Raw genomic sequence first — 27,492 nt, forward strand, 5'->3', positions numbered from 1 at the left:
GTGTGATTTAGTGAAGATTTTTAGCTGAAGATTCTATCAGAAGGAGTTAATGTCAGTTCTAAAATTGCCAAGTTTCTGCCTGGAGAGTTGCGTAGACATTGAACATTGAGACCATTGACTTCACTACTGGTTTTTTGTTTTTCTTTCTTTTCTTTTTTTGTTTAAGATGGAGTCTTGCTCTGTGACCCAGGCTGGAGTGCAGTGACGTGATCTCAGCTCACTGCAACCTCCGCTGCCCGGGTTCAAGCAGTTCTCCTGCCTCAGCCTCCTGAGTAGCTGGGATTACAGGCGTGTGCCACCACACCTGGCTAATTTTTCTATTTTTAGAGACAGGGTTTCACCATGTTGGTCAGGCTGGTCTCGAACTCCTGAGCTTGTGATTCACCCGCCTTGGCCCCCCAAAAGTGCTGGGATTACAGGCGTGAGCCACCGCGCCCAGCCGACTTCACTACTGTTATGATCCATTCGGATTCTCTGGGGTCTGTAAGGGTTGGGGTTAGCAAACTGGTTTTTCTGTTTGAAGAATTGATTCTGATCTGGAACAATAGGTCTAAAAGGCACCTGTCTATTTCCTAGACGGTCTCAAGCCAAGTACCACTGACTTCACTTTTTGCTGTGTTTTATCTTCCTTCCTTCCTTCCTTTTTTTTTTTCAGGGTCTCTCTTTGTCACCCTGGCTGGAGTGCAGTGGTGCAATCACAGCTTACTGCAGCCTCAGCCACCCAGCCCAAGTGATCCTCCCACCTCAGCTTCGTGAGTAGCTGGGACAATAGGCATGCACCGCCATGGCCGGATAATTTTTGAATTTTTTTTTGGTAGAGATGGGGTTTTACCTTGTTGGCCAGGCTGGTCTGGAACTCCTGGTCTTAAGTGATCCTCCTGCCTTGGCCTCCCAAAGTGCTGGGATTACAGGCATGAGCCATGGAACCCCAGCTTTTCAGTGTTTTAAAACCAGCCTTTAATATTGTGCTGACGTGACACTGGGGAAAATAATATGCTTAGTAGAAAAGAACATTTTAATTTATGGTGGAGGCTGGGGGTAACGTCTGCAGGCCCAGTTAGACAGTCTGGTAAGGGCAATAGGCTGGAAGCGATGCTGTTAATAAAGTTAATAACACCATCAGTCTGATTTGTATGTAGAATGACTAAAAAGCATAGAAAGGCAAAGAGCCAATAATAGCTACACTAAGCTAATAGGGCAGGTCATTTCAGCACCATCTGATTATTTCTTGGTCTAATTTGGGATGGATATAATTTCACCGAGTGGTTGGTTTAGTGAACTGTCATGAATCAAAAAGACAGCTCCCAAATCCCTGATTCTTGTTAAAAGTCAGAAGAGTCCTCTTGAGGTTTCATCAGTTCCATTCGACTAAGAGTTTTGGAGCACCGAAAATATGCAAGTCACAGCACATTGTTCGGAGGCTACATTTTTGACCATTTTGTGATTAAATTGCTCTTGTATGAGAAAAGAATTTATTTTAAATTGATGTGCACTTATTTATTTATTTATTTTTGAGACCGAGTCTCGCTCTGTCACCCAGGCTGGAGTGCAGCAGCGTGAATTCGGCTCGCTGCAACAACCTCCGCCTGCCGGGTGTGAGCAATTCTCCGGCCTCAGCCTCCCAAGTAGCTGGGATTACAGGCATGCACCACCATGCCCGGCTCATTTTTGTATTTTAGGTAGAGATGGGGTTTCATCATGTTGGCCAGACCGCTCTTGAACTCCTGACCTCAGGTGATTCCCCCCTCCTTGGCCTCCCAAAGTGTTGGGATTACAGGCGTGAGCCACCATTCCTGGCTATTATTATTCTTTCTTTTTGAGATGGAGTCTTGCTCTGTCACCCAGGCTGGAGTGCAGTGGCACGATCTTGGCTCACTGCAACCTCCGCTTCCTGGGTTCAAGTGATTCTCCTGTCTCAGCCTCCCGAGTTGCCGGGATTATAGGCACCCACCACCACGCCCGGCTAATTTTTGTATTTTTTCTATAGAGACGGGTTTATCCATGGTGGCCAGGCTGGTCTCAAACTCCTGACCTCATGTGATCTAACCGCCTTGGCCTCCCAAAGTGCTGGGATTACAGGTGTTAGCCACCACGCCTGGCCATTGCCCAATTATTAACAACTTTAGGTTAAATAGTAAAGGTATTAGAAACTGGAAAAGATTATGAGAAACTGGGATAGAAACAGATTCTCGTTTCCATTTTTTATAATAATAATTGGTAGTGAGGAGGGAGTTAGCCAGTGTATCTCTGGGCTTGGCTTGGCTCTGAGTTCTGGGCCCAGCATAAGCTGAAGGTCTGGAGTTAAGATGCTCAGAATGACTCTATGATAATTTTTTAACTACTGGTAGGTACATGTCTCTCTAAAGCACAGGAGAAGAGTAAAAAACCAGTTCACAAGCCCTTCAATGTCTGTTTTTAGCCAAGGCATCCTTAGGGCACACGCATTTTGTGTTGCTTTTTCAGGGAACTCAGGAAGAAAAGGCATTCCCAGAGCCCAGCCCACTTCTTTTCTTTGCCCTGTCACTCACTGGTCGCTTGGACCTCAGATCGTTTCACTCAGAGAGGACTGAGAGAGGACTGGGTATACATTTAACAGCATGGAGAGCCAACCATCATAACACCACAGCCCATTGAAACTGACTAGATAAAGCAAAGCAAAACAGCTTTTATTTTCCAGAGCCATCATTTATGAAGTTAAAAGCCTAAGTAGTCATTTAGAATTCTTTCATCACTATGGAAAATGGGATGGTTTCCTTTAGTCTTGGAAATTCAGCTCTCAAAAGATTATTTCCTCGCAGGCACCTGGCTTACAATCAGGATGAGCTGCCTGTGGGTGATGATTTGATTTTCTTTGAAATATGGGGAAAAGGAGGAAGGATTCAACTTTTGCAATTTGTACAGCCTATCATCAGGTGAAGAAAACATTTAGCATTTCAAGATTAAATTTTTATTTGAGTTTTCCAGTAATTTATCACAGAGATTCCTTTTTGATGGAAATTTGGTGTTTTTTAAATAGAATAATGGCTTTCTTTATCATTCAAATAAATGTCTTGTCACAACTTGAAAAAAATGCAATTTTTGAAACACTGGAATTTTTATTTCTCCCACGGTTATGCATTTTACAAAGTCCTTTCATCTGTATAAAAATCTGCTATCTCTTTTTACCAAATTTTACTTATTCAACAAGGATGAAGGTTTATAGGGAGAAAATATCATAAATTAACAAATTTAAGACTTTTTCCAGTCAAAACAAACAGTGATCTCAGGATTATTCAACTGTAAAATATTACTTAAGCATTCAGGCACATAAGTGCATGTTTTAAAATAAATCAGGAAGGACTCAAATAATTTTTATGCCTCAAGAGAAACCTTTGAGGTTCTTTCTGCACAGGCTTGCATTGAAACTTAAAGAAACATATTACGGAGGAGAAAAGAGATGGTACTGTTTTCTAGTACTAGTGTTGAGTGGATAGTACTAGTGTTGAGTGGATAGTACTAGTATTGAGTGGATGGTACTAGTGTTGAGTGGATAGTACTAGTGTTGATTGGATAGTACTAGTGTTGAGTGGATAGTACTAGTGTTAAGTGGATAGTACTAGTGTTGAGTGGATAGTACTAATGTTGAGTGGATGGTACTAGTGTTGAGTGGATGGTACTAGTGTTGAGCGGAAGGTCATTAGGATACATTACTTACTTTGCAGATCTGCAGCACAGGAGAAGGGTGAAGAGCCTGATGGGGAATCAGAGGAGAGCCCCCAATAATGGTGATCATCAGAAGTGTCTTGAGCACCAGTTGGTACAAGTATTATTAGGTCTGGAGACACAGAAACAGAATACACGCACCTCCTGTTCTCATATAGGAAGCATGTTAAGGACTGTAATGGGATGTGTACATGGGATAGGTAATGTACGTTTAAGCCACATTTTTTTCAGAATGAGGGCCTCATTCTGTGTAGGTGAGAAGCAATTGAGAAAAACCTCAAAAGAGGAGGAAATAAGAGGCCAAAGTGGGCGGATCACTTGAGGTCAGGTGTTCGAGACCAGCCTGGTCAACATGGTGAAAACTAGTCTCTACTAAAAAAACAAAAAAACAAAAAAACTAGCTGGACATGGTGATGTGCGCCTGTAGTTTTAGCTACTCAGGAGACTGAGGCAGAAGAATCGCTTGAACCCCAGAGGCGGGGGTTGCAGTGAGCTAGATGACGCCACTGCACTCCAGCCTGGGTGACAGAGCGAGACTCCATCTCACAGTTAAAAAAAAAAAAAAAAAAGAAAAAGGAGGAAATATACCATCTGGGCCTTTGAAAAATACATGGAATTAGCCGGGCGCAGTGGCTCACACCTGTAAGCCTAGCACTTTGGGAGGTCAAGGTGGGCGGATCACGAGGTCAGGATATCGAGACCATCCTGGCCAACATGGTGAAACCCTGTCTCTACTAAAAATACAAAAATTAGCTGGGCGTGGTGGCGGGCACCTGTAATCCCAGCTACTTGGGAGGCTGAGGCAGGAGAATCGCTTGAACCAGGGAGTCGGAGGTTGCAGTGAGCCACGATGGTGCCACTGCACTCCAGCCTGGGTGACAGAGCGAGACTCTGTCTCAAAAAAAAAAAAGAAAAGAAAAAGAAAAAGACATGGAATTTTGCCAAGCAGAAAGAAAAAGGAATGAATGACATTCAGGGAAGGAGGGGGTGGGCAGAACTTGAACAAAGGCCAGTGGTGTGAAAGGCCGTTGTGTGTTTGGGAAACTGACTGTTGAGTGGTGTGGTTGGGTTGAGATGACATGTGTACGGCGTGTAGTGTTTGTATTGGGGACAGTGGCTGTAGTGACAGATGAGCCTGCAAAGTTGGGATTAGGTTTAGAAAGGCTTTGAATGCCACGGGTAACTTGCAAAGGGATTTGAACTCGATCCCATAGACATGAAACCTCAAAGATTTAAGTAGGGTAATGACATAATCAAATTTTATTTCCAGAAGAGTAATTTCAGTAACAGATAGGAGATAGCAGGTAGCAGTAGGCTTGCTGGGGGCTACAGGACCAGGAAGGAGTGGTGGATGTATTGCAGAAGTGAGAGAAGGAGGACATGAACCAGAGCCACGATGAAGGGACGGAGGAGTAGGCGGGCATTTGAGAGTCTTGTCAGCGGAAAACCTGAACGTAGTTGGTGATGGAAATGACAGAGACAGAGAGCAGTAAAGTAGACAGGTTTCTAGACTGCATTACTGATTAAATGAAAAAGATAAGTTTTGGGGTGAAGATAACTGTTTCACTTTGGTTATGGTGCTTTTGAGAGGCTGGGAAGGGCCTTTGTGGATAGAGAAGGTGAGGTTTGCACATGAGAGAGATTAAAATATGGATGAAGGTTACCAGCCCAAATGTCCAACAATGATAGACTGGATTAAGAAAATGTGGCACATATACACCATGGAATACTATGCAGCCATAAAAAATGATGAGTTCATGTCCTTTGTAGGGACATGGATGAAGCTGGAAACCATGATTCTCAGCAAACTATCGCAAGGACAAAAAACCAAACACCGCATGTTCTCACTCATAGGTGGGAAGTGAACAATGAGAACACATGGACACAGGAAGGGGAACATCACACACCGGGGACTGTTGTGGGGTGGGGGGAGGGGGGAGGGATAGCATTAGGAGATATACCTAATGCTAACATGACGAGTTAATGGGTGCAGCACACCAACATGGCACATGTATACATATGTAACAAACCTGCACATTGTGCACATGTACCCTAAAACTTAAAGTATAATAATAATTAAAAAAAAATATGGATGAAGGTTAGGAGGCCATCAAAGGACCAGAAGGGGCTCAGACTATGGAAACAGCTGAGATTTCCATGGAGAGGATACAGACTAGAAAGAAGGAAAGGTTGCAGATGAAACCTTGGGGGCCCATTGATGTTTGAAGGGAGGAAGAGGAGATGGAGATGGAGCGGAAATGGACATAAAGGCAGAAGGAGAGAACGATGCTGTAGAACCAAGAAGCAAAGAACTTTAGGAAGGAGGTCAAGGCAAAAACCAGTAGGATGAGCAGTGAGAGGAAGCCATTGGGTTTAGCAACTAGGGGACCCCTGGGGGGGCCCAGCCCACAAGGGTCCAGTCTAGTGGTGGTGGAGGAAGAAGGCGGACTCCAGAGAGAAGAGTGGGGCACGGGCTCCAGGCCAGTGCAAGCTGTGCCCAGACGACAGTTTCAGGTTGCCAGTATGATTCAGTCTGGCTGGAGTGCCCCATCGTTCAGCTTTAAATGCACAGTGCTTGTGTTTTGCGGCCTATAGAGTGCAACCTGATTTGACCTCTTTGTATTTTTAAAACTTTGTCACTCTGTCCCTGCTTTTGTTCTTTTGTCCCTTGGAATTTATGTTCTTGGGTTGGGGGAAGTCTTTATAGGTTTTCAGATCATTTTCCTTGCTTTAGTGTTTCCTGTCACAAGAACACCCCCCCCAACCCTGCACTCTCTCTGTCTCTTTCTCTCTCTCTCTCTCACACACACACACACACACACCACTGTGTTATGTAATTACATAGAAAGTGCTCAGACTGTTCATTCATGAGCTTTGTGTTTGATGTTTCTAATTAAATTTCCTGGAACAGGGGAAGTGTCTTCAAGTGATTTCTATTTATTGTGGGAACAATAACAATTTATGGTCATCTTATATCCTTTAAGAAGACCAGAGAACTTTGTCTTTGGAAAGCTTAAAGCGGGTCAATGCACATTGTTTGGCTAAATGATAAAGCAGGTGGATGTGCGGGCTCGGAGCGACGGCAGCTCATCTGACGACAGGGTCTTCTAACCCCTCCATCCCTGTCACCTGCGGTGCTTGCCACGCACACGTCCTGGTAGCCACCGGTATCAGCCCAGCGTGACACATTGAGAAAGGGCCTCGGAGGCAGTAGGAAACCAAGTTCTATTTTCTGTCCTTTACCGCTTGTGTGATGGGACTCAGTATCCTCATCTCTAAAATGGAGATGACATTAACTTCTTGTCTGCTTCATGGGGTTGCTGTAAGGAGTGGATTCACTGATACATGCCAAAGTCCTTTGTAAATATCAAGTCGCTGACACCAGCTGGCACCCTACAGTTGATATAATTTTTTTCTCCTTTAGGGAGGTATTGAGTGAAAAGGTTTATCTAGTTTTTCCAATATGTCCATCCTCAGGCAACATCATTGATTGGAAGTAAGCAGACTTTTTATGTTTATCTTTTTATTGCAGTGAAATATACATAACATAAACTTTACCATTTTAAGCTTTTTTTTTGCTGGGGGAGGAGGGGACAAGGTCTTGCTCTTTGGCCCAGGCTGAAGTACAGTGCCGTGATCATGGCTCACTGCAGCCTTGACCTCCCGGGCCCAAGTGATCCTCCTACCTTAGCCTCCCAAGTAGCTGGTATGACAGGTGTACACCACCGTACCTGGCTAATTTTTAAATTTTTTCTAGAGACAGCGTTTCGCTGTGTTGCCCAGGCTGGTATCAAACTCCTGGGCTCAAGCGATCTTCTCACCTCAGCCTCCCAAAGTGCTGGGATTATAGGCATGAGCCACCGCGCCCGGCCTATTTTAACCATTTTACAGGGTACAGTTTGGTGGCATCAACTACATTCACATTGTTGTGCAACCATCAACCCCATCCATCTCCAGAACCTTTTTATTTTTTATTTTTTTGAGACAGAGTCTCGCTCTGTCATCAAGGTTGGAGTGCATAGGCGCGATCTCAGCTCACTGCAACCTCCGCCTCCTGGGCTCAAGCGATTCTCCCACCTCAGCCTCCTGAGTAGCTGGGACTACAGACATGTGCCACCACACGCTGCTAATTTTTATATTTTTAGTAGAGATGGGGTTTCACCGTATTGGCCAGGCTGGTCTCAAACTCCTGACCTCAAGTGGTCTGCCCGCCTTGGCCTCCCAAAGTGCTGGGATTACAGGCGTGAGCCTCCGTGCCTGGCTTCCAGATCCTTTTCATCTTCCCAAATGGAAACTCCGTCCCCATTAAACAGAACTCCCCATTGCCTTCTCCCCCTAGTCCCTAGCAACCACAGTTCTACTTTCTTCCTCTATGAATCTGATGACTTTGGACACCTCCTGTAAGTAGAATCATAAGGTATTTGGCTTTTTGTGTCTGATTTATTTCCTTTAGCATAATGTCCTCAGAGTTCATCCATGTTCCAGCATGGGTCAGAATTTCATTGCTATTTATGGCTATTCTGTTATATGTGTGGACCATATTTTATCCATTTGTCCCCCAGTGGATGCACGGATTGTTGCCACCACGTGGCTGTTGTGAATAATGCCACTGTGAATGTGGTTGTCCACGCACCTGTTCAGTCCCTGCTTTCACTTCTGGGTATAGACCTAGCTGTGGAGTTGCATGCTGACTTGCATTCGCAGAGAATGGGACTGGAACCTTGGCTCCATGACTCTGCTCAGGATCTTCTGATGGAGACTCCTTGGTCATGTTGTGTCAAGCCTGGGCTGTTTAGCACGTGACTCTCTTGACATAACTCTGTGCCATTGTCCTGCCTTCCCCTTGGGCCGCCACATAGCCCATCCCCACCTAACCAGGGACAAAGGCAGAAAAATCCTAGCTCCACGGGCACTACTGCCTCTCCATGTTGTCAGCTTCCTGCCGTGGCAGTGCTGGCTCTGAGGAGACCCCTCGGTCCCCTCCCCAGTCTGTTGTCTCTCGGGCCGAGTCCTGCGGCAACCTCGCTTCTCACTCTGTTTCCTCCAAGCAAGGAAATGCTTTTCTCTTACAGGCTTCCAAGGGTCCGATTGAGCAGGTTGTCCCCTCTGCATTGGCCGTGGTCGTTTCTGATCACAGGGATTCTGTAGAGGAAGGAGCACCTGTGGATGGAGAGTGGAGCGAGGGGCAGCCCAGGAGGAGAGGGGCCTGATCGCAGTTCCCAGCCCGAGCCCTTGGCTGTGGTCACTGCTGCCAAAGGGCTTTTCCGCCTTCTGGAAAATGGACTTAGTAAATCCAACAAACTCAGGACCATTTGGGGTGTCATTAGCATTAGGGACTCAAGTGGCCAACAGGGAAACTGAATGAACAAATGAATGAATGAAAGAATGAATGATTTATCTGGTATAAAACCACCCATGGTGCTTGAACCTTGGTCTTTCCCCAGTGATTCTTCTCCTACTCTAACATAGTTCTTGTTCTACCTCCCGGAGGGTAGTGAGGGGGAACACGTACCTCCTCATTCAGGGTCTTGACCCACCTAAGAACTCTGAGGTGCAGCCACCTGTCTCCCCCTGGCTTAGAGATGAGTGAGGAGGGATGGTGCGTGGGCTCAGGGGCCGTCTCTGGAATTGTTATGATTTGGGTTTCCTGGACAAAAGCTGTTGGCCATGGCCGGTGTCACTGGGAATGTGTGACTCCATGTATCCCTCTGTGATAAACCTGTGGTGGGTCTTTATGTGTTTATATTTAGTAATGATTATTCTGGCAGGTTCTAGAAGGTTTGGCTTCTGGCTTGTAGTGTTTTGAGGGGAGAATCCTATGGGTGAATAATTTGTGGATTTGGGCAGAAGATCCTGCTTCTGATGTTTTCCATCTGGGATATTTTGTGGAATGACTATGTTCTGCCCCCTGGGTTTGTATAATTAAAAATAGACCATGAAGCTATAGACAAGCTTCTCTCGTGAGCATCCATGTGCCAGTGGGAACACTGTCCTGAAGTTAATTGCACTGAGTGGAAGTGAATTCCTCTCACTGGAAAGGATTTTTAAAACATGCATTTACCGTCCCTTGGATTGTGACAGATTGTGCATTGCTGTCAGGTGGGCAAGGAGAGGAGGAGGAAGGGTGTTCCCCCTGTTCAGGAATCTCTTTGACAGTGACTAAAGTAGGGGTCCCCAGCCCCTGGGCCATGGGCCAATACCGGTAGGGTATGTGGCCTGTTAGGAACTTTGCCACACAGCAAGAGGTGAGCAGCGGGCAAGCAAGCAAAGCTTCATCTGTACTTACAGCCACTCCCCGTTGTTCACGTTACTGCCTGAGCTCCGCCTCCTGTCAGATCAAGGACTGCATTAGATTCTCATAGGAGCGTGAGCCCTATTGTGAACTGTGCATGCGAGGGATCTAGGTTGCACACTCTTTATGAGAATCTAATGCCTGATGATCTGTCACTGTCTCCCATCACCCCCAGATGGGACCGTCTAGTTGCAGGAAAACAAGCTCAGGGCTTCCAGTGATTCTACATTATGGCAAGTTGTAGAATTATTTCATTATACGTTACTGTGTAATCATAATAGAAATAAAGTGGCTGGGCGTGGTGGTTCACACCTATAATCCCAGCACTTTGGGAGGTCGAGGCGAGTGAATCACTTGAGGTCAGGACTTCGAGACCAGCCTGGGAAACATGGTGAAAAAACAAAAATTAGCCAGATGTGTTGGTGGACACCTGTAATCCCAGCTCCTCAGGAAGCTGAGTCAGGAGAATCGCTTGAACCCGAGAGGCAGAGGTTGCAGTGAGCCGAGATCACACCACTGCACTCCAGCCTGGGCAACAGAGCCAGACTCTGTCTCAAAAACATGAAATAAAGTGCACAAGAAATGTAATGCACTTGAGCCATCCCAAAACCACCCTCCTCTCCCGGGTCCAGGGAAAAACTGTTGTCCATGAAGCTGGTCCCTGATGCCAAAAAGGTTGGGGACCATTGGACTGAAGAAGGTAGGGCCTGAAGACCTGGTATTGCCATAACACTGGGGCTTCCAGTGGTTTCTCTGGACACGGGAACGTTGGTTTCTTGAAGCAGGAGTTGAAATTCTTGGCACAGAGAACGACTCAGTGGGCTGTGGTACTTCCCTGTGCACGGAGCCCAAGTTGCTGGGATCTGGAGGATCCGGAGATGATGGAGGAGGCTGTTCCCATGCCAGGGTTATTAGTGGAGTTCTGCACGCAGGCCTTGCCTGCCGTCAGCAAAGGAGGTGGCCCTGGGGTGCTGGCTCTGGGGCTCCCAGATCACAAGGGGCCCCTCCAGAGAAATGGGCTCTCCAGCCCCAGATGTTCTGGTTTTAGTTTGTTGCTCTGCCGTTGCAGAGTGAAATGTGTATTTTCAGGCAGGACAGTCTTCCCCACTCCATAGCCCTTGCTTGTTAGTTTCTTTGGTTTAAAAAGGATACAAGCTGCTCGGTGAGCACTTGCGCCCCATGAACAATTAATTACCCTGTGTCTGTACCACCTGCAATACCGCTCACACCCAGTCCTATCCTTACCCAGCTGGGAGGAGTCCAGTGTTTGCAGAGCGCTCTGAAATTTCCTCGAGATGAAAAAGCCTGTGAGGACCTGGGGATTTTAGTGTGACTTTCTAGTCTGGAGGTGGGAGAGCTGACACCGGCAGAAGGATCCAGTCCTTTTCTGTAGGAGAAACCTCTTGTGGGAGCATTCTTGTTGGCTCCAAAGTGACACCATTGTGTTGTGTGGCAAGTGGTACCGGGAGGTGGCCCAACCATGTTGACCTCCACATCCGCATGTCCCTTTGCAGGAAGGCCTGCTTGCCCCTGTGTATTTCCTTTTTGAAAAAATTTTATTATCATTATTTTTTGAGACAGAGTCTCGCTCTGTCACCCAGGCTGGAGTGCAGTGGCACGATCTCGGCTCACTGCAACCTCTGCCTTCCAAGTTCAAGGGATTCTCCTGCCTCAGCCTCCCAAGTAGCTGGAATTACAGGTGCGTGCCACCACGTCTGGCTAATTTTTTGTATTTTTAGTAGAGACGGGGTTTCATCATGTTGGCCAAGCTGGTCTTAAACTCCTGACCTCAGGTGGTCTGCCCGCCTTGGCCTCCCAAAGTGTTGGGATTACAGGCGCGAGCCACTGCGCCCGGCTGCCCCTGTGTATTTCTTTGCACAAAGATGTTTAGCAAGGAGCCACGGTGGATAAAAGTAACAGTAATGCTTACAACTGTGCCGTTGTTATTGTTTACTCAAACTTCGGTGGTAGGGTGAATGCAGCTATTGTGAAACTGGACTTCTGCATCTAAGTGTTCTTTTTTCCTTCTTTGTTCACAGCGGGGCCTTTTCCGAAGTGGTTTTAGCTGAAGAGAAGGCAACTGGCAAGCTCTTTGCTGTGAAGTGTATCCCTAAGAAGGCGCTGAAGGGCAAGGAAAGCAGCATAGAGAATGAGATAGCCGTCCTGAGAAAGTAAGTGCTGGAGGGCAACCCTCCTCCCTTCCCTACCTCCTGGCCCGTGTGTCCTGCAGGAGTCCTGCCCCGGAGGCAGACTTTCCCCGGGGGCAGAGGGGCCCCCAGAGGACCCAGGCTGTGCAAATGATAACCAACTTTCAAAGCACTTTTCCCATAGACCTCTCGTGTCTTATAACATTCACGGCCATGGTTGGAAGTAGTTCTCAATTACAAAGAGCACAGCTTTCAGGCAGACTTGCTTGTGAACCGAGACCCTGCCACTCACGATATCCGAGTGACCGTGGGCCGGCTACAGAGCCCTGAGTCTTCTCTGTAAAATGGAGTTACCGGCGTCTCCCTGGCAGGGTGTTGTAAAGATTTGGTGAGATGCTGCTTACTAAGTTTTTGTGAAGTGCTCACTGCAGCACTCGCCCCATAGGAAGTGCTCAGTAAAGGTCTGTGCTGTCGCCACCGCTATGAGTACTGTTGTTGTTATTACTGCTTTATTTATCATAAGGTGATGAAGCTCACAAAATAGAGTCACGTGTCCAAAGCCTTGCAGCTCCTATGTGGCAGAGCCTGGAATACCAACCCGGCCAGTGTTACTTCTACATGTTCCGATGGTTTCTCCCATTCTCTGCCACAGACATGGCGCGTGGCACCCAGCAGGCTGCATGGAGTTCACTGTTTCAGTGCTTACCTCCTCATTGAGTTTTATTTTTGCTCACTGTGTGTAATAGAAATAAAATAGATTTTTCTTTCTTTTTTTTATTTCCTTTCTTTCCCTCCCCACTCCCCTCGCCTCCGCTCCCCTCCCCTCTCCTCTCCTTTCCTTTCCTGACAGAATCTCGCTCTGTTGCCCAGGCTGGAGTACAATGGCGCAATCTCAGCTCACTGCAACTTCCACCTCCTGGGTTCAAGCGATTCTCCCGCCTCAGCCTCCCGAAGCTGGGATTACAGGCATCCGCCATCATGCCCAGCTAATTTTTGTATTTTTGTAGAGATGAGGTTTCTCCATGTTGGCCAGGCTGGTCTTAAACTCCTGACCTCAGGTGATCCGCCCGCCTTGGCCTCCCAAAGTGCTGAGTTTACAGGCATAAGCCACTGCGCCTGGCCAAGATTTTCATTTATTTCTATTACACATGGGGAGCAAAAATATAAGAAAGTCCTCTCTTGTATAATGGCACACATAGAACCATTCATTTTTTCTTTTTTTCTCCAGGCAGGATCTTGCTCTGTTGCCCAGTCTGGAGTGCAGTGGCAGTCTTGTCTCACCACAGCCTCAACTCTTGAGCTCAAGTGATCTTCCCACCTCTGGCTCCTGAGTAGCTGGGACTGTAGGCACACGCTATTATGCCTGGCTAATTAAAAAAAAATTTTTTTTTTTAAGAGATGGAGGGCTCACTGTGTTGCCCAGGCTGGTCTTGAACTCCTGGCCTCAAGCAGTCCTCCCACCGCAGCCTCCCAGATTGCTGGGATTATAGGCATGAGCCATGGCGCCTGGCTCCCAGAACCATTCTGATGTGTCTGGATCCATCCCAGCAATGTTCTTTCATAAGTGTGGTGTCCACACCGTTCCCCACACTGTCATGATTAAGCCATTGCCCCGTAATCTCCAAAGGTTTGGGGGAACAAGCCCTCGTATGGTACCTGATTTTGCATGTTTGGAGTGTGTCTGAGCAGTGTGCTATGGAAATTTTTAAGAGTCGCTATTAATAAAAGATGTTGGAAATATCCTTGAAATTTTTGGGGTTTGGAATCAGCACATAGCAAGAATCTCTGTACAGATAAGCAAAGCAGAATGAGAACAAGCCTTCTAGGGCCTCAACACAAAATGTCACGCTCCTCACATTCTTTCTGAATAAACCGTCTCGCCCACTCCTCTCTTACTGGGACCAGCAGTGTCCACCCAACGATGTTCAGCCATCATTTGTACAAACCCAGCACTGCTGAGAGGGCCAGGACAGTCTGTCCTCTTCTGACCTTTGTGTAACTCACAGAAGAAGCTACAGCATGCGGGATAAGTGTTTGAGAACAAACAGGTCTCTTTAACTTTGTAGCTTAAGGGTTTTGCTTATTTGTTTGGTAGTTTGGTCGTTTCTAGGTTCTCTGGATTGTCTATTAGGAACCCAGTGAGTTTCAGGTTGTCCTGAGGAGGATTGCAGGAAATGATTGTATGGAAGAGAATCTGGGAAAACAAATTAAGTATATTAGCATCTAGCAGGAAAACACGATGTTAATGAGACATTTATTTAAATTGCTCATTTTCCAATGTGAAATCAGTACTTGGAGAAGAAGTTATTTGCTGGTGACATTAAGTTGCAGACACATTACAGATATTTGACATTGTAGATTGAATTCTGGGTGGGCCCAGAGCCTTCCAAAGGTTTTACATTGGGCACAGGGGCTGTCTGTTGATGGATCGAGGGTGATGACTGTATTTTGGTGTGATTCCCTTAGGGCTGAGAAGTACAAAAGGGGAGGAAGTCAGTTTCATTTTTTAGCATTATTTTTCATTTGCATGAGCAGAGGCCATGGATGCAGGCTTTATAAACCAGTCCTGTTGATGCCATGGATGGTCTGCTTTAATTGTCTTCACCCTGCGCCTCACTCAAATAATCACTTCCAGGGAGAGGGCATTTAAAAACCAAGGAGGGCCAGAGGGCTGGAATAACTTGTTTTGATAGTTTTTCAGTATCCGCTGCTGGAGTGCCTGGAAGCGTGACCCCTCTTTCAGGAGTCAAGAACAAAGAAGTGATTTCTCCAGGGATGCGAAGGTGATCTATAGTAACTCCCGCACTGACTTTTTTTTTTGGTCCTCTGCAAATGATTTACATATGGAGTAAGAGGCAGTTCCACATACATCATGAGCAGCTGAAAGCAAAGTCAATGAGCTAGAAAGGAAATAGTTTGAAACCACTCGGAATGTTGTCATGGAGACATTCATTCATTTAACAAATATTTATTAAATTCTCACTGTGCAGCAGGCAGCACTGCTGGGCACTGAGTTTAGATAAGGTGCTCTCCTTGCCCTCTGGGAGCTCATAGTTTTGTCACTAAGTACGTGCAGTGGCATTGCAGATGCTGTGTAGTAGCATGGCCAGGGCCTCGAGGGTAGGAGGTGCTGTCTTCTTCCTTTGGGGTGGGATGGGAGGAGAGGGTTCATGGAGGAGGAGGGCCTGGACAATGAGCATAGTTTGCAGGGTCAGAAACGCAGAGGGACATTCCATCCAGAAGTGGCAGCCCAAACAGAGGTCAGGAGATAGGAGACAGAAAGGCTGGCGTGCTGGGGAACTCTCCAGGGGAAAGGGTTCAGGGGGAGGCCTGGAGACACCTAAGGTTGGAGAGGTGGGATTGTGGAGGGCCTTGTGTACCCACTTTGAACTTCATCCTCTAGACACGGGGGAGCCATCGGAGGGTTTTGATGAAAGGAGCAACACGATCAAGATTAATTTTTGAAGATTATTGCGGCAGAACTGAGAAGAATGGACTGGGGGGCCAGGACTCTATGTATGTAGGGAGAATAGTGAGGAGGCTGTTGGAAGAATCTGGTGGAGAAATGAAGAAGCAGCACATTAACACAGAAGCTCTGGAGTTGGGATGGAAGAAACAGTTATGAGTGTGTGAACACAGTGGAATCTGTAGGACTTAGAGATTCGGAAGGAATGGGGAGAGCAGGGAGGGAGAAGGAGGATTCCAGGAGGGCTGCCGAGTTTCTGACATGGATGCCTGGGTGGATGATGACTCCATTCACTGAGAACAGAAATACCAAAGCAGGAGGGCAGGTGAAGAGTCTGGACATGCTGAACTTGGGGGTTGGGAGGATGCCCTGGTAGAGAGGTCCAGTTGGCTGTCCAGTTCTGGAACTCAGCTGTGATCTGGACTTGCTGATTGGTAAAGTTTTTCAGACACAGCATGTAAGAAAAAAGTCCTGGCTGAGTGCCACGGCTCACGCCTGTAATCCCAGCACTTTGGGAGGCTGAGGCAGGCGGATCACGAGGTCAGGAGATCGAGACAATCCTGGCTAATACGGTGAAATCCCATCTCTACTAAAAATACACAAAAAAATTGGCTGGGTATCGTGGTGGGCGCCTGTAGTCCCAGCTACTCGGGAGACTGAGGCAGGAGAATGGTGTGAACCCGGGAGGCGGAGCTTGAAGTGAGCCCAGATCGCGCTACTGCACTCCAGCCTGGGCGACAGAGCGAGACTCCATCTCAAAAAAAAAAAAAAAAGAAAAAGAAAAAAGTCTTTTGATGATTTTCATGACTAAGTCATTGTAGACAGGATCCCAAATAGACTGCCTTAAATTCCAACGTCTTTGTTGATTTCCACACTATTTTTGCTTATTTCCTGACCGTTTGTTGATTTCCGCACTATTTGTGTTTGTTTCCTGGCCATTGGTTTATTTCCATGCTATTTTCCATGGAAGTAGGCCCATTTGAATCCTAGCTGCTGGACCACCAGGGGACTGCTAAGCCGGCCCATTGGAAAGACTGCCTGCCCCCCTTTATGCTGAGTTTATTGTAGGCTGAGAAGTTTATTTATTTCACTGGACTGAAGTAATGTAGCTAACATGTCCTTAAGGATGTCTTTGTACTTGCTCTGGAAATTGTTTCAAAATGAATTTTCTACTTGATCAGTAGATATTAAATGAAGCTCAGAGGGAAACATTCTGATAAACATGGAGGTAGGCTGTTGCTCTGCAGCTGTGAGGACCGGCAGCCTCGCTCTGGCATCAGCGGCTGGATCTAGAAAATTCAGCGTAAGCTACTCTAGATAGAACAGTTAGTTGTGATCCCACAAGAGAGTATTTTATGCAGTATGGAATAAACATCATCGGTGTTATTCTCTTTGGGTTGGATTACAGAGTTTGTGATTTCTGTGGCATTATTTATTTCGAGGGCAGGCACTGCTGACATCTAATGTCAAAACTTGACCGGCACGGTGGCTCACGCCTGTAAGCCAGCACTTTGGGAGGCTGCTGTGGGTGGGTCACTTGAGGTCAAGAGCTTGAGACCATCCTGGCCAAGGTGGTGAAACCCCATCTCTATTCAAACTACAAAAATTAGCTGAGCGTTGTGGCGCACACCTATATTCACAGCTACTTGGGAGGCTGAGGCAGGAGAATTGTTTGAACCCAGGAGGTGGAGGTTACGGTGAACCGAGATCGTGCCGTTGCACTCCAACCTGGGTAACAAGAGCAAAACTCCATCTCAAAAAAAAAATACAATAATTTCAAGGTAGCACTTAAAGTACTTTTGCAGGAGTAGAAAGGCAAATATATCAACAGTCTACATTTAAATGAGAGGTGAAGAGAGAGGGGGATGCATAGATTGGAAAGTGGGGGCTGAGAGAAGCAAACCAGCTGTGTCTGGAGCAGCCCATTTACTAATAGTTGGAAAAACTGAGGCTCAGTTTGGTGGAAGGGGTGCTGTCTGAATGAAACATGGCACCAGAATTCAACATGCTGTTCTGATGCCTGCTTTATAGGCTGCAGAGATTGTCTTGCCTTGGGGAAGCGACCCTGGCAGGAACTGATTTGAATTGGCATGTTTTCGTCTATCTGGGTACACTGAGGAGTCTCAGATGATGGTCTCTGCCTCTTTCTCTCCAAATCAGTGTTTCTCAGCCCTGGCTGCACCTTAAAATCACCTAGGAAGCTCTTAAAATCATACTGATTAGCCGGGCACGGTGAGTGGCTTATGCTTGTAATTGCAGCACTTTGGGAGGCAGAGGCAGGAGGATTGTCTGAGGCCGGGAGTTCGAGACCAGCCTGGGCATCATAGTGAGACTCAGTCTCTATAAAACAATTAAAAAACTAGTCAGGTGTGGTGGTTGCCAGTAGTCCCATCTACTCTGGAGGCTGAGGTGGGAGGATTGCTTGAGCCGAGGAGTTTGAGGCTGTACTCCAGTTTGGGTGACAGACTGAGACACCATCTCTAAAAAAATAAATAAAAGGAAAAAACAAAAATATTATGCTGATGCCCAGGCCCCATTCACGACCAATCGAGTCAGAATTGGAGGTAATGGCAGGTGCTGGAAAATTGAAAAAGCATCTCCCCCAACCGCCACCCACTGATCCTAACTCATAATCAGTGCGATGTCAGAACAACCACTCTCCAGCCCTTGTCCCCTGATTTCACCTCCCAGGGTGGAGCTGCTCTGTATAATGACTAGGAGTGTGGGCAGATGTGTACAGATGTGTCCGCAGGCAGAAACACAAGCCAGGCAATGTTTCCTTCAGGAGAGGCTTCATTGAGAGGAGCGAACTCAGATGTGCTCCCTCGGAAGAGCTGAGTTTTGTTTTGAGAGTGGTGAATTGACTTGAGTCCATCATCCCATCATTGAGGAGCAGGCACCAGCCACTGACTGGGCTCAGGAGTGAGAACCTCACTTCTCAAGGGTGGCTGAAGAAGTACGGGCAGTAGTGGCAGTGCCCGGCCTGGAGAGGCTGGGGCAGGGTGTGGTCGAGTCAGCACGCTGCAGTGCCAAGTACTTCACAAGAGGGTGAGGACTGCTAAAGGCAGCAGGTGCCAAAGCCCAGGATGCTGGGCTGGAGTCCCTGAAATCCCTGGGGCCAAAGTCAGGATGGATGGCAGGATGTGTGGTGGGAGAGTGAGTTAGCACCTCTGTCATGGGAAGGGCGGAGCCTTATCCTCCAGTTACCTTAAGGCAGACACCTTCCTCTCAATGCGGACCAGAGGGAGGGCAGCTTCTGCAGCCAAAGAAAGCAACTGCTTTGGGATTAAGGAACAGCCCCCAGAGAAAGGCTTTGACATCGATGAACTCTGGAAATCTAGCCTGCCCCTGCTCCTGCGGCTTTGTTCTGAAGGGAGGCTGGCCCTGTTCACTTGTTTAAACCACTGCCAAGTGCCAGTCTTTGTGCGTGTTAGAGAAACTGACACTTCAATAGAAATTCATCGATTGGGATCTGGGCGCGGTGGCTCACGCCTGTAATCACAGCACTTTGGGAAGGCGAGGCGGGCGGATCACCTGAGGTCAGGAGTTAGAGACCAGCCTGGCCAACGTGGTGAAACCCCATCTCTACCAAAAATACAAAAATTAGTCGGGCATGGTGGTGGGCGCCTGTAATCTCAGCTACTCGGGAGCCTGAGACAGGAGAATTGCTTGAACCCAGGAGGCGGAAGTTGCAGGGAGCCAGGATCGCACCACTGCACTTCAAGCCTGGGCAACAAGAGGGAAACTCTTCTTGAAAAAAAAAAAAAAAAAAAAAAGAAGAAGAAAGAAAAAAAGAAATTCATTGATTGGGGCTGAAGATAACCACTTTGCCAATGACTGAAAATGGCTAAGCTGGTAAAGCTAGTACTTGAATTTCTCAGGCATCAATACAGCTTTTTAAGGATCAATGAGCTGCTTAGAAGGGTCTAAAAGACAGAGAGCTCCTCTCTGGAAAGCTCGCACTGGAATGGAGAACACAAGCAGGAAATGTGAAAAGTAACGGTTGAAAGCCTTACTTATGATGACACATGGGGAGGCAGGTGCATATCTTACAATTCTAGACGCTTGGATACCTTGGGAAACCATATTGAAAGTTACCTTGATTTCTTTCTTTCTTTTTTTTTTTTTTTTTTGAGATGGAGTCTCGCTCTGTCACCCAGGCTGGAGTGCAGCAGTGCGATCTCGGCTCACTGCAAGCTCCGCCTCCCAGCTTCACGCCATTCTCCTGCCTCAGCCTCCTGAGTAGCTGGGACTACAGGTGCCTGCCACCATGCCTGGCTAATTGTTTTGTATTTTTTTTAATAGAGACAGGGTTTCACCGTGTTAGCCAGATTGGTCTCGATCTCCTGACCTTGTGATCTGCCTGCCTTGGCCTCCCAAAGTGCTGGGATTACAGGCATGATTTCAAATAAAACCATGCAATCTCCATAAAACAGGCTTTGAGGGATGCAGTCAGTTATTTAGTGATGGTGGTGGTGGTGGTGTGCATGGTTAAAGCCGAAAACTTGCCAAGCTTTGGGCACGTACATGTGAGCCTGTCTGCTGAATGAGCTTAGGCTTTCTGGAATCTTAACACAATACACCCTGGACCTGTGAAAACCGGGCTCTGCGAAAGCCTTTAATCACCGAGAAGAGTTGACATCGACAGGTCTTCCATAATGATGGCCCTTCCTTAGCAGTTCAGAGTCCCACCTTATTTAGTGTACTTCCCCCTTTTTGCTGCATAGCTACACTTTCGTATTCTGGGAGCTGTGCTGAACTTTCCCCTAAGTCCGGAGGCTTCCCCTGCCTGGTTGGCAGTAAACTCAGCTTTGTTTCTGACCATCATTTGGTGATCGTTGTTTATTTCATCCTAACTGTGCATGTCTGTAAGAGGAAATAGAAGTGGTCTAATGCCAGTGCAACTTTCTAGACAAGAGAGAATATATTTGGTGCTTCCAGTGGCTTTCTCATGGTGTTTTGTCCCTTGCAAAAATCAAAAACATTTTAAATTTGGTTTGAGATCCAGAATCAATGCATTTCTGTTAATTTCTTGGACATTGCTTATAGCACTCCCTGAATTGAAGGAAAATAAAGTTAGTTATATCCCATACTATAAAACAAGGAATTGAAACTATCTTGAGTAGGCATGTTGGTTTATCTCTCCAGGGTCCATGTATCTCTGGGGCCTTTTCCTGCCTAGGGTTTCTGCTTCCCAAATAGTGCACCTGGTGTGGTTCTTGTGGAAGTTAGTGTCTTATTCCATTTTCTGTTGCTATAGCATAATACTTTGATCCTAGGTAATTTACAAAGGAAACAGGGTTCTTTAGCTCACATTCTGCAGGCCGGGAAGTCCGAGATCGGGTGGCTGCCTCTGGTGAGGATTTTGTGCTGCTTTATGGCATATGGCAGAAGAGCAGAAGGGCAAGTGAGCGTGTGCAAAGAGAGGGGAGGTGAAGAGACCACCTCCCCTTATAACAACCTGCTCTTGTTAGAGCTAATCTAGTCCCATGAGAACTGCATCCATCCCTACATGATGGCAGATCCCTCATGACCGAAACAATTCCCAGCACTGCTGGATTGAGGATTTACGTTTCCAACACATGAACTGTCGGAGGACACGCTCAAAGCATGGCAGTTTCCCTTTCTTTAGTTCCTTCTCCCACAGCACTGTGCAAATGAGTATTTAAATGCCTGTCTGATAGTCCCCCTCACTACCTTAATTCCAAAAAGTCCCCTGCTTAATAGAATCCAAACTCATTTGCAAACGAGCCCCCGACTTTGTGATCTACCTCTTTGGTTTTCATCTTCCCACCCCTCACCCCATGTTTCAGTTTAGTTCTCCTGAAAGGAGCAGATAATTGCATCTTTCCTGCTGCAGTTTGACACACACCTCCTTCAGGACACCTCTTGATTTCCTGTCTGGATGGGCCCTTCCCTCTGAGATTCCACGGCACCAAGGTTTGCTTCTATCATTCCTGACTGTGCCGTGGGATCTCTGCTGCTCGAAACTGTGGACTTCCTGAATCTAGCCCTGAACTAAAGGCAACATGGTGGGAATGGAGGCAAGGATTAGGGGAACTCAGGTAAAATTAAGGATGTTAGAAACCCTGGGACTGGGTGCTGATTAGGCAAAGAAGGTTTAGTGGAAGGGAGGAATCTATGCTGACTTCCAGTTCTCTCTGGCTTTGGTGACTGTATTAGTTCTCCAAAGAAACAGAAGCAATCGGATATATGTAGATACACAAAAAGATTTATTATGAAGTATTGGCTCATGTAATTCTGGAGGCTGAGAAGCTCCACAATCCACCATCTGCAAACTGGAGACCCGGGAAAGCCAATTGGACTTGGTCCAAGGCCAAAGACCTGGGAACCAGGGGAGCCGACGTCCAAGGGCCGGAGATGGATGTCTTAGCTCCAGGAGAGAGAAAAACCAGGTGTAGCGGCACGCACCTATACCTGCAGCTACTTGGGAGGCTGAGGTGGGAAGATCACTTGAGTCCAGGAGTCGAGGCTGCAGTGAGCTGTGATGACACCACTGCACCCCAGTCTGGGCAACAGAGTGAGACTCTGTCTTTAAAAAAAAAAAAAAAAAAAAAAGGGAAGAAGAACAAATTGATTCTTCCTCTTCCTTTTTGTTCTATTCTGGCTCTCAATGGATTTGAACATACCCGCTTACACGGGTGAGGATAATCTTTTTACTCAGTCTGCTGATTCAGATGCTAATCTCTTCCAGAAATTCCCTCACAGACACACCAGAAATACAGAAATACTGTTTTACCGGCTGTCTGGGCATCCTTTAGGCCAGTCAAGTTGACACATAAAATTATCCGTTACATTGACCAAGTGGATGGCAGGTTCCTCAACCAATATGGGGCATTCCAGAAGAGGCGGAAGGTTTGAGAGAGAGAGAGAGAGAGAGAGAGAGAATGAGGATTCCTTTATGGCAACAGAGTATACTTAAATCTGGTCTGGCCTCTCCTGCCACCTTGTATACTATACATATTACTCTGTAGATATTTAGAGTAGTTGAAGAAACAATGTGTTTTATCACACTTTTAAAACCAGTGTTGCGTCTTTGCATGTTTATTTCCTTGTGCCATCTCTGTCATCTAATGTGGATATTTACATGGGAGTTCAGCTAATATGTGGACTAGTTGGTGGTTTAAATTCCTCTAATAATATATCTTGGCAGATATTTCCCCTTTCTTCTGTAAACTTACTTAGCTAATGATTTATACAGATTCCAGTTAAATGATTTCAAGAGCAGTCTGTCTGTCTATCTATCTAGATTTCTATCTAGATGGATAGATCTGTCTGTCTAGATGTCTCTCTCTCTCTCTCTCTCTGTCTCTCTCTCTCTCTCTGTCTCTCTCTCTCTCTCTCTCTCTCATAGGCTAATATTTTTAAAAAGTCAGAATAGCTTACATTGGAGAACCACACTAATGAAAGATTAAATGCAAGTAGGCCTGAGATAGACTAAGATGGCAGATATAGAAAAAGAAATAGACACCAAAGATTCAATTTTTTTTTTTTCTGTTAAGCTTTATGTTGTGTCCGTTCTGTCTTCTATGTGGTTTTGGCATGATTCATATGGCAAATGAATTATTTTAGTGAAGCTTTATTTATGACTCACTGTGTATTTTAAGTTATATGTAATTTGATTAACAAATTTCATTTCACATGTGTGAAGTCCAGGGCTATCGTTTGAGTAGTTTGAAGAGTTGTTTACTGTTTTTAAGCTATATAACTGTTTTTCTCAAAGCTTAAAGTTGAGGTCAGAGGCTGTGATGATTGGTCTGAAGCCAGGTTTGGGGGAATAAATTTTTTCTAAAGTAATAGTTGGATAGAATTTGGTAAATGGATTAATATCCATTTTTTAGCTATTTGCATTTTTCTGTTATGAATATTTAAAAAATAGTTTTGACTATATGATATGGATAAGTAGGAGGTATCACTTGGGATACAAACACATAAAAGGGTATCTTTTAAGAAATACAGTGCTGTAATAGATGTAGTGTTTTTGGTTCTTGTCAAAAGCTGTAGAACTGATGACCTAAGTATACACACATGTAAATGTACTATATGTAGGTGTGTAAATAAATATGCATATACACACATTGTAAATATGTCTTGGAGGCCAATCACAGTGTCTCATGCCTGTAGTCCCAGAACTTTGGGAGGCTGAGATAGAAGGACCACTTGAGGCAAGGAGTTTAAGACCAGCCTGGACAACATAACAAGACCCTGTCTCTATGGAAAATCAAAGAAAATTAGCCTGGTGTGGTGGCATGTGCCTGTAGTCCCAGCTACTTGGGAGGCTGAGGCAGGAGGATCCTTTGGGTCCAGGAGTTTGAGGCTTTAGGGAGCTATGACTGTGCCACTGCACTTCAGCCTGGGTGACAGAGCAAGACCCTGTCTCTGAAAACGAATAAATACCTACATACATCTCTGTATTTTTAATTTTTATTTTTTATTTTGAGATGGAGTCTCACCCTGTCACCCAGGCTGGAGTGCAGTGGCACGACTCAGCCCACTGCAACCTCCGCCTCCCAGGTTCAAGCGATTCTCCTGCCTCAGCCTCCCAAGTAGCTGGGTTTACAGGTGCCTGCCACCATGCCTGGCTAGTTTTTGTATTTTTAGTAGAGACAGGGTTTCACCATGTTGGCCAGGCTGGTTTCGAACTCCTGACCTCAGGTGATCCGCCCGCCTCGACCTCCCAAAGTGCTGGAATTACAGGTGTGAGCTGCCGCGCCTGGCCACATCTCAGTTTTGTATATCTTTTTATTGAAGAACAAAATGTACTTTTGCTTCATTTAGTAAATGTACCTTCAAGGGTTTTAAAGTTAGCAACAAGTGACTTCTACAAGCATTGTTTCATTTAATCGTCACCATAAACCTGTAAAGTGGATATTATGATCTACATTTCACAGATGAGGAATTTGGACTTATTTAAGACATTTTTAGGGGCCACATAACTGGTAATATGTGGAGAGGAAGTTACCCAGGTCTGTGTGTCTCTTTCCAATATGATTTGACCCGTCTGCTGTCCCTGTGTTGTGAAGAAAGGGGCCGCTTCTCCTTGATATAGGCAATAGCCCACTCTAGGTAGGAGGTGTTCATTAATGGTGAAAGAATAAATCCGTAACTGTGACTTCTCAGCTACTAGAAAGGCAGGATACAGTGTGGTGAAGTCCTGAGAATCAGCTCATCTGAGTTTCATTCAGACTCCTGCTTTAGAAGCTACTTGACCTTGGGCAAGTCATTTCAACTCTGAGCCCCCATTTTCAGGATAATGGGGATGATAATAGTATCTGCCTCCAATAGTTGTTGTAGGGATCAAACAGTCAGTGCATGCCTGGCACATAGTGTGGGCTCTCCAAATGTTTGCTGTGTACATTATTATTATGTGTAAGGGACATCTTGCTAGACAGCGGGAATAGGGGGAAGGTTCCTTCCCAGAAGTCACACCACGCAAGTGTCGCCTCCCTAAGGCTCCCTGTTGAAGCCTAAGGGAGCCCTTCTTGAAATAGGAGACAGAGGCAGCAGCGATGAGGTGGCCGGTCTTCTTCCAGGGGCGAGGCTGCTGCTGTCATAGACCCAACACTGCTGCAGAGTTGCCAAGGATACATCAGTTTCACCATTTTTCTTGCTGACTAAACTCCTGTGAAAACTCTTGCTTTCCTCGGTTATCTGACCGTCTGCTTCTCTTAATGTTAGAGTCACCAGAGCATTAGAACTAGAAAAGGAACTTAGACATCTTGGTCCAGTTCTCTAGACTTTCAGATGAGGAAAGGGGTGCAGAGAGGTAGAGTGATTGCCCGAGGTCATGGAGCTAAGCCGGGCAGACGCGGAGCCAGAAGGATGGTTTCTGGCCTTCGAATTCAGAACTCTTTCCACATAACCATACTTGCAGAGCCTCTTTCAGGAGAATGCAGGAAAGTAACTCTTCCTCATCTTGCAGAGGTCCTTGGTATGTTGCACAGGACTGAAGAAGCTACCCCAGTAGGTTGGCCAGATTCCACAATGGGATATTGAATCTGGTTTCAGAAATTCCCCTGGTGATTTCAATTAGATGCGCTGTTCTTTCTGACTTCCCCTCCCTGGCAGTGATGCAGTGTTTTTTCCAGCTGCTTGGACTGCCATCGTATGCTGCTCCAAGCTGCCTCCAGTGCTCTGCTGTTCACTAGAACAGAGCTCAGAGGCCAGTCTCCGAGCCTGCAGTACAGGTTAAACATTGGAGAGGCTTTGCTCTCATTTGAGGTGTATCTAATGATTGTGGCCCAGTGTGCCAGTTTCTTGTGAATACAATGAAGATACTACTTCTCGGAAGTGCAGTGGGAAGAAACTAGTTACAGATTGTGGAATGATCTAGAAAATACGGCAAATGCTACTCTGGTGTGAGGTCATAATCCAGAAAGACCTTTTCCATCCTCTCCTTCAGCTGCAGGCCTGAGAGCTGTGCTGTTCCTTCTCTGTCCTGTTTGATCCTTTGCTTTCTCTGTAGCTTTCCAAGATGTTCTAGAAACAAAGGGAGGCAGCTTTCCCACGTACCATGATGGACAACAGAGCGAATCTGGGGGACATTGGGTCATCCCGAGGGATGGCATAGAGTGGGGAAGGCAGGGATGGGGCAGCCGATGAGCTGAAAACCATCTAGAGACGTTCACGGTTTGGGGGATAAGCCAACCTGTCCAAGAAGCCATGGTGTCTTCCTCCGTGACTCGTTTCTCTACAGGTGTACGCACATTTTTCTAGGTAGAAAAGTAAACTTGTGGAAAGAAGTTTTCACGCAGGTGTTCAGTGTTCTTTCTAATGAGTTCTTGCTGGGTTTAGAGCCAAGTGATAATGCAGCTATTTACTTTAAAATAGTTCGAATTGTGTATCCACAAATCCACACCAGATTCTCTGCCTGTGAACGTGTGGTTTCTTTTTGTTGATGTCGTTGTTTGTTTAATCCTGGTAGGACCTCTTCCAGGGCAAAGCCACTTGGTACAGCAACGGGGTGGGCAGCCCTAAAGCACGGCAGAGTGCAAATTTCAGAGAGTGCCTCGAATTTCGAGCTTGAATCAGAATGGTCAAGATACCTGGGATTATGTTAAAACTTAGGAGGCAAATCTGTTTGTGGGCTCTGTTTTTGACTGGTTCCATGTTCTGTTGGATTCAGAACATGGCACATTGTAGGTGGGGGCCACTTTTACTGAGCTTTCCTTTAAATATGTCTATAGAGTGGTTAGAAGTTTGATTTGTTCTGGGACCCACTCTCAGTTAGGCCTGCCCGCCCTCCCACCTTGCCTGCCTGTCTGCTTTCCTGCCTTCCTGCCCTCCTTCCCTCCTTCCCTCCCTCTCTCCCTCTTTCCTTCCCTTCCCTTCCTGCCCCTCCCTTCCCTTCCTTCCCCTCCCTTCCCCTCCCCTCCCCTTCCCCGTCCCCTCTTCCTGTCCCGCCCCCCACCCCTCCCCCTCCCCTCCCACTCCTCTCCTCACCCCTTCCCCACCCCTCCCCCTCCCCTCCCCCTCCCCTCCCCACCCCTTCCCCACCCCTCCCCACCCCTTCCCCACCCCTCCCCCTCCCCTCCTCTCCCCCTCCTCTCCCCTCCTCTCCTTCTCCCCTCCCCTTCCCCTCCACCTCCTCCTCCCCTCACCCTCCCCTCCCCTTGCTTTCCTTTCCTTCCTTCCTCTTTTCTCTCTCCTTTTCTTTCATTTTCTCTGTCTCTCTCCTCCTCCCTCTTTCCCTCCCTCCTCCCCTCACCTTTCTTCCTGGTGGCAGAGCAGGGCTAACGCCTAGGCAATGTGCCCAGAGTCAGCCTTTTTCTTTTTCAATGTTCTTTCTTTTTTTTATTCATCTTTTTTTGTTTTGTTTTGAGTGCTTCTTTTCTTAAAACCTTATGGAAGATTGTAGGAACAGA

The 27,492-nt window shown here is 46.5% G+C and overlaps 1 protein-coding gene across 8 annotated transcripts in view; it reads left to right on the top strand.

Moving 5' to 3' along the window:
- Window positions 1-27,492, top strand: part of CAMK1D (calcium/calmodulin dependent protein kinase ID) — a 486,590-nt gene that overhangs the window by 192,883 nt on the left and 266,215 nt on the right. For 7 of the 8 annotated variants that reach the window (XM_016962641.3, XM_016962637.4, XM_016962640.3 and 4 more), the window contains one exon: window positions 12,034-12,165. In XM_016962641.3, the coding sequence (XP_016818130.1) occupies window positions 12,034-12,165 (132 nt within the window). Of the gene's footprint in view, window positions 1-12,033; window positions 12,166-14,830; window positions 14,925-27,492 lie in introns of those variants that run through there. The other variant, XM_054660094.2, reaches the window with a different exon arrangement.

Source organism: Pan troglodytes, chromosome 8, assembly GCF_028858775.2.
Source record: "Pan troglodytes isolate AG18354 chromosome 8, NHGRI_mPanTro3-v2.0_pri, whole genome shotgun sequence".
NCBI classification, from domain to species: domain Eukaryota; kingdom Metazoa; phylum Chordata; class Mammalia; order Primates; family Hominidae; genus Pan; species Pan troglodytes.